We start from the raw sequence: 10951 nt of genomic DNA, 5'->3' as shown, positions 1-10951 counted from the left end.
TGCCATAATAAACTACCATTCCCAGGATTCCCTAGCACTGAGTTATGGCAGTTAATATGGGGAGACACAGAAGAGGACGAATAAGCACCTCCTGATTGGCTCTTTTAAAAAAAAAACCCGCAAAATTTATAACTAATTAAAAACGGCCAGGTAGTGGGAACGCAGGTACAGGCTACATCGGTGTATGTTACTCCGAATAAATGTGACGTCATGATGATGTGCTTTGATTGACAGCCGAAAAAGGCGAGTGCACTAAACGAAATAACGCTAAAACCGGGTTATATATACACCGATTCATTCTTGAATAGGAACGAAAGTGGATCATTTACAGCGATTCAGTTGGTACATGAGAACGAAGAAAAAAAAGCGATTTGGAACGCGGGATAACACCTGTGTTATTTTGAATCGGATTTAACGGAACCGGTGTATTTTAAATCGTTGTAAATCGTAAGTGAGAACAACCCCAAGTTGTTAACTGCCATCAAGTTGGCTTTGACTTACAGTGACCCTCTGAATGACACACAAGACACTGTCATCAACAGTGAAGCATGTTTTTGGAAAATTAAGGGGGCATGGTTTCTTTGACTGAGTCTACCCATCTGTAAGGTGTCCTTCCTCATTTCCTACTGCATTATACTTGACCAAGTATTATCATCTTTTCTAATCAGTCATGCCATCTTATGATAGGCCCAGTGCATGGTGGCCTCAGTTTGGTTACTTTGACTGCTAGGGAAGCATCAGGCTCAATTTCCACTAGGGCCCTTTCATTTATCTTTCCAGCAGTCTATAATTCAGTGACAGCATTGAAAAGCCTCCTCTTCTGTTACTGTCTCTGAGCCTCTGTACTGAGGACAATCTGACATTTTTTTCAGAAACTTTGAGGTGCTTCCCTACACACAAAAAAGAATGCTTGTTTTCCATTCCTCACCAAACTGGTTTTGCACAGTTTTTTTCATAGTACTTGAAAGAGTAATGTAGAAATGTCAAAACTAACACTAGAACAGCAAGAACAGTCAGGGCTACTACAACAGATGAATATACAACTGGTGTGGCAGTGCTGGACGCTCCTTGGTCAGGATCTATAATGAATAATACACTATTTTTCCATTTTTTATTTTACAATATATGAAACCAAGACAATACATTCACATAAACTCTTGGGTAGCTTTTGAAGAAGATAGAAAAAAATTCAGAGCTAGATGCCCATACCTCCAGAGCAGTCCCTTGTCCCTTTCTAATAATTTATTATTATTATTTGAAATATCTACTTCAATCAGTGTGCTCCTATCCAACCATAAAAGCAAACATATATCTCTGCCCCTGTGAACAGGCTTCTCCCCCATTGCAAAGAAGTCTCCCACGCTGGTTCTGTAGCAAGAACCTCTCCTCTCCTTTACTGTATTTGAAAAAGGATTAAGCTATCAGAGCAGGATTGAGTCTATGGCCATCATAGCAGTATAAGGAAGAAGCTGTTCTCATTTGTTCCACAGAATTCATTACCTGCCTCAGTTCTGATCTCTTTCAGATCATGTAAGTGCCAAAATACGATATTGTATCTTCCCCGACCCGCACCAGCTTTCTCTGCGACACCTTGATGAATACTTCCTCATTTTCCTCTAGATGAACCATCCCGGCGAGGAAGCTATTGTGTCTCCACTCTCTGTTGTTCTTCAAGTTGCAAGACAGTATTGTGTTGGTCAACAGTGGTATCTCTTTCAGATACCGAGGAGTCCTCTTGTAAACACCGTGGGTGACCATCTGGTGGGTGGTTAAGCAACTTGAATTCCCCAAGAAGAGCTTTGAGTAGATGTAGTAGTATCCAGACTTGTTGCAGATCAGGGAGCCATCCTTGTAGTTCATGCCCTGGATAAAAGCAAGTCCCTTATGGTCCTCCCACAATAGGGCTCCGTTTGTGGCTGTATCTGCCAAGCCACCTGAAAAATATGACAACCTGGATATTCACAATTGGGCTGAATCAATTTATCTTTTTGATGCAGGTTAAATGGGTAAAAATAGGTAAAAACCACGCCACCTTTCTGAATTGCTTCAGTGATTCAAATTAAGTGGGGACCATGGTGGTTTAAACTGGATCATTTGGAATCATGATCTGGTTTAAACCATAGTGGGAACAAGGCCAGAAATCATGGCCTTGTCTTATTGGAGATCACTGGAGGGAGGATAGTGGGAATGTCAATGTGCTGCACATTGATGAGCAGGAGAATAGACATCTGTCACTCATAGGCAGGATTGGGTTGGGGCTGGAGTCAGGCCACTTAGTACTACTTAGTTAATTATAGTAGCTGATCTAGAATCTTGGTCCAAGTCTTCATTCTGCTTCAAGAAAACAATCCTATAATAAATGTACCTAAACCTAACACAAACTCCACTATTATGTCCATCTCCTTCTATAGACTGTATCCCCTTCAACTGGCTATTACTCTCAGATGCCTCAAAAAAAGTTGTAAAAACACTACAGAAAAACAACTGCAGGTCAACAACTTTGTATGTTGTAACAAATGAAATGATTACACACTACAGAAAATGAATGCATTTTGGGGTGATTGAGTTCCATTCAATTTTATAATTTTTTGGAGGGAAGGAGAAATATTTCAGAGTGTGAATCCTACCACAATGAAGTGGTAGAGTGCAAACACAGGTGTATCAGCAAAAAGCAGGCTTAGTTGTTCTGACCAGATTCTGGCTGCATCTGTGCTGCAGAAATAATTTGGTGGTGCTGCAACAAACTACACTTCCTAGAATTTCATAGCATTGAGCCATGACAGTTAAAGTGGTATCAAACCAGATTATTTCTGCAGTTTGGATGCAGCCTTAGTCATTATTTCAGGCTACTGGGGCCCACTGAAAATAACACTTGCCCTTCAAGTGCTCTTGGTTTGCTTTTCTGCCTTAAGTCACTGTCATCTGGGGATCCTCAGACCCAAGCAGTGATTGAGTCTTCTTTCCCTGAACTGCATTCCTCTTCAGTGGAAGTGCTTCTGGGATTAAGATCAGCTCAAATTCATAGTAAATGGCTGTTTGTTGTTTTTGTCCAATTGCAATGCCTGACACCAATGTCAGGCATAACATTTTGGGAGACATAAGGTTGCAACCATCTGTTGAAGCTATTTTTTGGCTCCTTCAACCCAGAGGAAGGGACTTACCTGTTGCCAGGTAAGTAACTAGAGGCCCAAGAGGTGCTGTCTGGCAGCCACCAATGTCAGCGACACTGCCAGGTGATGCCATGTTCAGGTCTGCTCCAGCCTGGCATTGGCTCCTGTTCTGACTATAGCTATTAATTTCAGACCTTTCCATTTATATTTATTAGTCCCTGTTTGTCTCTCAAACCTGAGCAAGACTATAGAAGAACCTGAACTGAGACTATGAAGTTTGTTTCTCTAAACAATGACACCCTGCTCACCTCCAAGCACCCAGCTGTATATCATCCCACTGCGCCCAAACTCTTGGAAAGACTTGGAAAAAGGGGGGAAAATTGGCATAATTAGTTTACTTACCTAGTGTCAGATGAGCAGCTGGTTTTTTTGTGGGAGGTCTTTGGCCTGTTAAAGCAGATGAGAAAATGTTTAAATAAGTGTTTTACTAGCTGTTCCTCTGTCCAGAAACCACACGTCCTGTAATGTACAGGGAAAAGTGTAACTTAACATTTTTGGGGCTAATAATGTGTTGTACTAAATAGGGCTCTGCGTACAGGGGGCTGAAAAGCAAATACAGACATGTAGTATTATGCTCATAATTCATCTTCTAGAGAATTTCAGATTCTTCTGTGGGTTAATTTCTGTAGCAATTCTGTAGTATTTCAGGTTGTAAAGATTCACTTAAGAGTGTTTCGACCATGCTGCCTAAAATCTCAGAAGTCTAAAGTAATTCTGCTGAATAACATATATCCAAAAAGTGATGTGGGAAGTAAACCCAGAATAGATTGTACACAAGAATGCATATTTCAAAACGGATTATGCAGTGTTATAGAAATTAGACCCTTTGGCTGAAATGGCATGATTTATCCATGCCATTCTATTTTTCTTGTCAGAGAAGATGCATTTAGCTGACAACTTTAGCACACAACTAAAAACAAACAAACAAAACAAAACAAGGCTTTTATAATACTTCTTTCCTACAACCCTCTCAAACCATTTGGTTTTCCTGTGGTCAGCTTTCTCTAAGCACCACATTTTCCTTTCATCACTGATGTTTCCTATACGGCGTCTTTTGCTAGGCTAAGCAACAGCATTCAGTATTAACTGGCACTTGCTGGGACCCACAATAATCTGTTGTGGACACTACAATCACCTTTTTTAAAAATTGCAGCTGGGAATCATATGATATAATCTCCAACTGTCTTGATTTGGCAGGAACAGTTCCGATTAATCCTCTGTAGTCCCAGTGTAAAGTCCTCTTTGTAACACTCATTTCCCCCATTGCTTTGATATTGGTTTATAATACCCATAGAAGCAGACCTGGGCTTCAATCCCATACCTATTCAGCATATTACAAATGTCCACACAGAGCGATATGCTAGACGACAGCTAAATAACCCCTGTGTGGAACAGCAACATTGCACAACACATATCAGTGACTAGATGTCACAAACACAATGCAACTCATGCAGAACCACAATGTACAATGCACAATCAGAATGCAAAGTATAGGATGCAGAACCATAATGCACAACGTACAATCATAACACCTAATGCACAGTGTGTAACTTGCAAAGACAAGGCACAAATGAACATGCTGTCTGCACAATTCTGCTTCTATCCCTATTAGCAGAATATTTTCATTGCACAATGTTAACTTTTTGGACCCACATGCATAGCATGAGTTACACATGTGTATGTCCCAAACAGGATGCCACACTACACGACTGATATCACCATAAATGCCACAGCTCCATCCTCTGGTATCCTGGGATTTTCAGTTTAGGGAAGAACATTGGGATCCCCCCCCCCCCTTGAAACCCACTAGGCAACCTTGGGCTTGTCACATGCCCTCAGCCTCAGGGGAAGGCAATGGCAAACCTCATCGGAACAAATCCTTTCAAGAAAACCCCATGATAGATTCACCTTAGGGTCATTTCCCCCATTGCTTTGAAGCAAAAAGGAGTTGAACAACAGCATTATCCTCTTTTTGCACACTCCATTATCAACTCTTCGGTCTTGTGCAAGAGAATTCCTCAGTGGCTTGTTTTGCCCCTCAGTCAGATCTGCCTGTTTCATCCATTCTCCTGCCTTTAATGGAGTGAACTCAAAATCTCAGAAATCTTGTGGAGAGGCCACCTCACTTAAATTGTGTCAGAGAGAAACCTCTGCAGAATTGCCCAATGGAGGAGATGGATAGTTTTACAGGCCCATGTTGTAGCCAGGATTAATTGTGTACTGTGGCTTCAAGTATTAGCTGTTGTGGCTTGTGTTGTAATAAACATTTCCAGGCTTCTGTGTTTCCATTTGACTTCTGCTTGTATGTCTGCATGAGCATCTTGCATCTATAAGACACACTCACATACTTCACTCACAGAAACAGAGCCACAGCATCTCATAAATAGACCACTGTAATTAGTTCCATGAAAAGGACTCCGCAATGTTCCTTTACAGCATGGAAGGACTGATATCACTTGTAACCAGAGGAAATGGAGACTGAGAGGGTGGGGTAGCGGTGGGGAAAAGTCAGGTATAGCGTGGTCAGTTCAATAGATCAATAGATAGATTCCCACCACACAAATATATGGCACACATTGCAAATATGGATAATTAAAACATTTGCAAATCCCTTGCATCTTATTATGTTGCAGAAGCTTAACAATAACACAGAATAGGTCCTGACAGAATATTTTATCACTGTAATTTTTAAATATCTGTCACTTCTTTTACTCTTCTCTTCTACAATTGGTCTGGTGCTCCAATCAATCAATCAATCAATCAATCAATCAATCAATCAATCACGCTCATGCACACACACAAATGCCAATGCTTGAGGAGGCACTAAACTAGGCTGTATGATGTTTTTGTATGATGCTTTTGGAAAGTGCAGGCACAAAGGCTCCCATGGCTGAGACATGAGATACTTTCATCAATCTGGACATTGCCTATTTTGCAACTGCAGTGGTTGGCTGGTGTTGCTTATTAGAGAGCTCTCTGTTTTCCCCAGCAGCACTCCTAGATTGCTTGTTTGCTTCCCCATCTTGAAGCGCCTTTGTGCAAATGCTGGCCCCAAACCTTTTGTTGCTTAAGAAGGCCTGATCTGCACTGCAGAAATAATGCTGTTTTTCACCACTTTAACTGCCATGGCTCAATGCTATGGAATTCTGGGATTTGTAGTTTGTTGTTGACAAGAGCTCTCTGACAGAGACGGCTAAATAGCTCACAAAACTGCAAATCCCAGAATTCTGTAGCATTTAGCCATGGCAGTTAAAGCAGTGTCAAACGGCTTTATTTCTAGAGTGATAATTTGACCGAAGAACAAAATTCTTTGTACCACCATCACCCCTATTGTTCCATGTATGGAAGCCAAATGATCTGGTGCTTCACTGGAAGTGACAGAGCAACATCTTTCCCTACACATCAGTAGAGCCTGAAAAGTTATTTTTAAGAAGATTCCTGAAACTGTCTTCGACATGATGTTACATTCATTCGTCTTAAAAGTAATTGTCCAGGCTCTGAATTTTAGGTGTGTAAGACCAGCCCTATGGGACACCTATCCTATCTGCAACATCTCACTGGGCCATTCACACTACAGAATTATAGTGCTATTCCACTGCGACTGTCATGTTTTTGTTCTGTGGAATCCTGGGATTTGCAATTTTGGGAGGGGCATTTGAAATTGTCACCCAGAAGGTTCTTCTGGTGTCTCTGACCAAACTACTAAACCCAGGATTCCATGTAGGATATTGCCATGGCATCTGAAGGGGACTCTTAGTTCTACAGTTGTGTAGTGTAAATGGACTCATTGACAATTCCTCACTGTTTTGCCAGGTGGGATTATTTAGATGATGAAAATAATCTGGGTTGAATCTTTGGCCCCATTCACTCTATGAAATAACCCAGTGTGGAACCCGGGTTATTTCATAGGTGTTCACATTGCCCCTGACTGCACTGGGTTCAGTTTGGGGGGGAGCAAATAACCCACTTGACCTAGTGCATTTGAAACAGGGTGAACTAGTGAGTTTTGGGGTTTTTTATAGCGCGGTAAGGATCTGGATCTTTGGTAGTGGGAACTACTGATCCGGATCCACACCATGGCATCCTCCTCCCTCCCTCTTATCTCCTCCTCTCAGAGGACGTTGGAGGACACCACGTCCTCCAGTGTCCTCCATCCTCCTCCCCCTCTTCCTCTCCCCCATGCTGGTGTCCTCCAACATCCTCCCTTCTCCATCTTCCTCCTCTTCCTCTCCCCCGTGCCACCATCCTCCATCATCTTCCCTCCTCCTCCTCCTTCCTCTTCCTTTCTCCCGTGCCCGCATCCTCCAGTGTCTTCCCTCCTCCTTCTTCCTCCTCTTCTTCTCTCATGGTATTTTATCCCTATTACCATCCCCACCCCAAGTGAATGTCAATAGGGTTAAAATGCCATGGAGAGTAATGGGAATTTCAATTCGGTATCGCATTATCGAATCTCCCCGGATCTACTCAGAACAAAAATGCTAGTGTGAATTAGGCCTTTGTTGTTCAGATGCATTTTGAATGCATCTAATTAAGTTGGGGAGGAGTTGCCAAAACCCCACGTACTCTGGAATAATTGATATTGGGTTTTTTTCCTGGGTTTTTTTAAATAAAAGATTTGCATCATCAGCAGTAGTTAAGCCCTATCTACCAAGCAGGTTCAATGCCCTGGATAGCTCTTTTGCAGTTCAGATTAAATCCTAAAGCAGGTTCATTGTACACAGATACACAGGCAACCTGTGGGGACCTGAAGGTGAAATTTGGTGCAAATAAAAGAGACAATTCAAAACCTTCTGCCTTGTGGAACAGGAAAGCAACAACATGATCTGAACTTGCAAAGTTGAAAATTTTAATTACTCTTGGAAAAAAACTTTCTTGAATGGAACTTGCTATACATTGTAGCAAAGTTTTGGGGAAGGGATTTTTGGAATAATAGAGTATCAACCATTTTTTAATAGAAATAAGGTGTGAGAATTCTCTTAGTTCTATCTATAAGTTACTCCCAGGGATGGGTGGGAAATGTCCCAATAACATTCAGGGTCTCTAATGCAGAAACATTCCTAATGAGGGTTAAGAGAAAGATTAAGGCAAGCTTACCTTGGACAAGTTTCTCAAAGTTTGGTGCTTCAGCTTCTTCCTAAGTAAAGAAAATACAGAGGTGAATTCTCAGAAAGTCCATCTCAAAAAATATTCAAAAACTTTTATACTGCCACAGACACCACTTCTAAGCTGAAATATGTATCTTTTATGACACATTGGTAGAATTCACATATTTCCATCAATATAGACTAGAAGAAAGTAATGCTGGATAGAGGCATCCACTCAGTTCTGAACCACTAGCTAGATTCCGTCTTTGAAAGCTCTTGGGCAGGAAAAATGAACAAAAAACTGAATGTTACTAGAGTTGGGTTTTTTTTAAACACGTATATTTCTATGCAACTCAGAGCTTTCCAGAAGTAGAACAGACATTGTGGGAATATCTTACTGATACCTGTGGTTTTGATTCTCTTATAAGTTTTCTGTGTCAGACATTCAGATTAATTCAGGTGCCCTTTAGATTTAGGCTGCCAACCCAGAAATAACCAAAGTAGATTTAAGACCAGTTCTCATTAGAAGCTCAGTTAATGCCGAAATATTTTGGGCCTTCTTATGTTACTGAAAAGATTTCCAGATCATCAACATTTCATAAAATGTAGCTTAAGTTTATCTTCCAATGGAACAGTCACTTTGTTTTAGTGTCCAGTGGACACCAAATATACAGAGTACATGTGAGATTCTACCCTTATTTTACATTCAGGATGGGCTTTGGTCTTGTCCATTCATTTCACAATGTCTTGTCAAAGTAAACATCTCAGAGGATTGTGTCTTAAGATACCCAGCCTGAAAATGCACACAAGGGGCACTTCTTGGTCAGCATCCCTATGTTTATGCACACAATGGCTCACATCCTGTTAGTGACATGTTCAGGCATAAGCCCTATGTATACTCGCATATGTATATATGCTCATCCCTACATATTTGCAGATTTGATTACTCACAGATTTAATATGTTCTCTCTAGGAATCTCTAGGTCCTCCGACGCAACTCTATGGTCCACTTTAACTAAAAGTTGCAATGAAAGACCCAGAGACGTCCCTGTCTGGCCCCAGAGAATTTATTGTATCAAAAGAAATGAAGCAAAATCATTTCAAAGAACAACTTTCTTGACGTAGAGGCTCTTGTCAAGCAGAATGGGAAGCAATCTCATGGTCAGTTATACAGAAGCAATGCAGTTTCCCCCTCTCCGCTTTAGAGACCAGATTCATTAATCACCACAAGAGTGAGGTCATTTGACTGGACTGCAGCTCCTATGACCCTTAGCCAGCATAGCCAATGCTGAAGAATGCTAGGAGGGCTAATTCAGCAGCATCTGAAAAGCTACATGTTTCCCACCCGAAATGCAAGATCCAAATCCGTGAGCTCTGTGGCAGTCATAAGCATTTGAGGGATGACACAACCCCCTCCATTTACAGCCAAGTAATTTCGATGAGGTTGGTTCCCCCCCTTTCCTTTTGTTTGTTTGTTTGTTTTGCTTTTTGTCCTCCCATTCTTATTAGACAAGGCATCCATGAGATTCAGAGGAGTCCAAGAGCATTCTTGCTTTGCACATTCCACATACAGTACTTACACCCTCTTTTCTTCCAGCTACTTGCAGAAAAAGTAACTAGGGAGTAGGTGTATGTGTGCCATTAAGCTCCAGTGCCTTTCTGGAGCTCAGAAATATTCAGTGAAACAGATAGCCACGTTTTAAAAAAACAGCAAAGATTGTTATACAGGCAATACTTTATCCATCTGGAAATTTTCACATGCTTCATGTAATATGTGTGCAAGGCTGCTTGTAAAGGTACAAGAGGAATTTCTCTTTAAAAGACTATACTATTTCATGTAAATGGAATAAAGCAAATTTCATTTTTAAGTTTAACTCCACAGTCTGAAATATATTTCTAATCATTCAGCTTAACTTTCTCTTTTACACACACATACACCCTGTATAGAGCAAAAATAAATGAGCAACAAAGACACATGCCATGCTACAATATTAGAACTTGAAGAAATTACTCATTTGTAGAACAGTTCCCAGAATCCCCCAAACAACTTGGCCAGTGGGCTTGGGGGCCTGGGAGTTGTCCAGAAAAATAGTCTAGGAATCCAAAATGCAGAAGACCCCAGCCCATGAGAAACTAGAAGGATTTCATTTCTGAGTGCTGAAGAAGCTTCTAGCTATTCTCCCTCTGCATTTCAACTCAGAAGGAAAATCCTTGCAGCCTGAGTTCATGCCTTCTACCAAGCCCTTCTTCTCTGTGCCCTGTGCCTGACCTGTGCCGTTGCTTTGGCCAGTTCCTTTCGGAAAGAGAGCAGGAAATAGCCTTGGACGGCCAAGCCGGCCAACATCAGCAGCATGAAGACCCACAGGAGCAGCTGGGCATGCCGCCATTTCTTTTGGCCTTTTGGAACTGGTGGCACGAAGGGGATATCCCTCTGAGATGCATCCACGACAAAAACCGATGGCTGTCCAACTCTGGCTTCCATAACGTGGTAGACTTGCACCGTGGTATTTGGAGTGTGGTGCCTTGAATGGCATGTGCTGGAGCGCAAATAGGGCTGTTGTATGTCTGCGGTCTGAGTTATGTACCCGAGAGAGTGCAACGCCCACATCCCGAGGGAGGAAACCACAATGTTACCCAACTGTCCTCTATGCGCTTGGTCTTTGTGCTCGCTTTGGTGGGCTGAGACTTCCTCCAGAG

The 10951-nt window shown here is 41.7% G+C and overlaps 1 protein-coding gene across 1 annotated transcript; it reads right to left on the bottom strand.

The window, feature by feature from the left end:
• Positions 1-1167: 1167 nt before the first annotated feature.
• Positions 1168-10736, bottom strand: TNFSF14 (TNF superfamily member 14). Its single transcript, XM_089509818.1, has 4 exons — positions 10524-10736; positions 8265-8304; positions 3513-3557; positions 1168-1934 (listed from the first exon to the last, which is right to left on the bottom strand). The coding sequence occupies exons 1-4, from the start codon at positions 10734-10736 to the stop codon at positions 1522-1524; spliced, it is 711 nt and encodes a 236-aa protein (XP_089365944.1). The 3' UTR covers positions 1168-1521.
• Between the last annotated feature and the right edge of the window lie 215 nt (positions 10737-10951).

The sequence above is a fragment of the Sceloporus occidentalis genome, unplaced genomic scaffold (assembly GCF_023333645.1).
Source record: "Sceloporus occidentalis isolate IW3139 unplaced genomic scaffold, rSceOcc1.0.p SCAF_1, whole genome shotgun sequence".
Classification (NCBI taxonomy): domain Eukaryota; kingdom Metazoa; phylum Chordata; class Lepidosauria; order Squamata; family Phrynosomatidae; genus Sceloporus; species Sceloporus occidentalis.
The sequence above is the reverse complement of the archived record's forward strand: the minus strand, read 5'-3'. Positions and strand labels throughout refer to the sequence as shown.

Bases quoted from the DNA above. Each gene is read 5' to 3' on its own strand.
- TNFSF14 (XM_089509818.1), bottom strand. From the start codon at position 10,736: ATGGAAGCCAGAGTTGGACAGCCATCGGTTTTTGTCGTGGATGCATCT. The intron at 3,558-8,264 runs GTAAGCTTGCCT...CTGCTTTAACAG, and splicing joins CTTTGAGAAACTTGTCCAAG to GCCAAAGACCTCCCACAAAA. The intron at 1,935-3,512 runs GTAAGTAAACTA...CATATTTTTCAG, and splicing joins AGCTGCTCATCTGACACTAG to GTGGCTTGGCAGATACAGCC.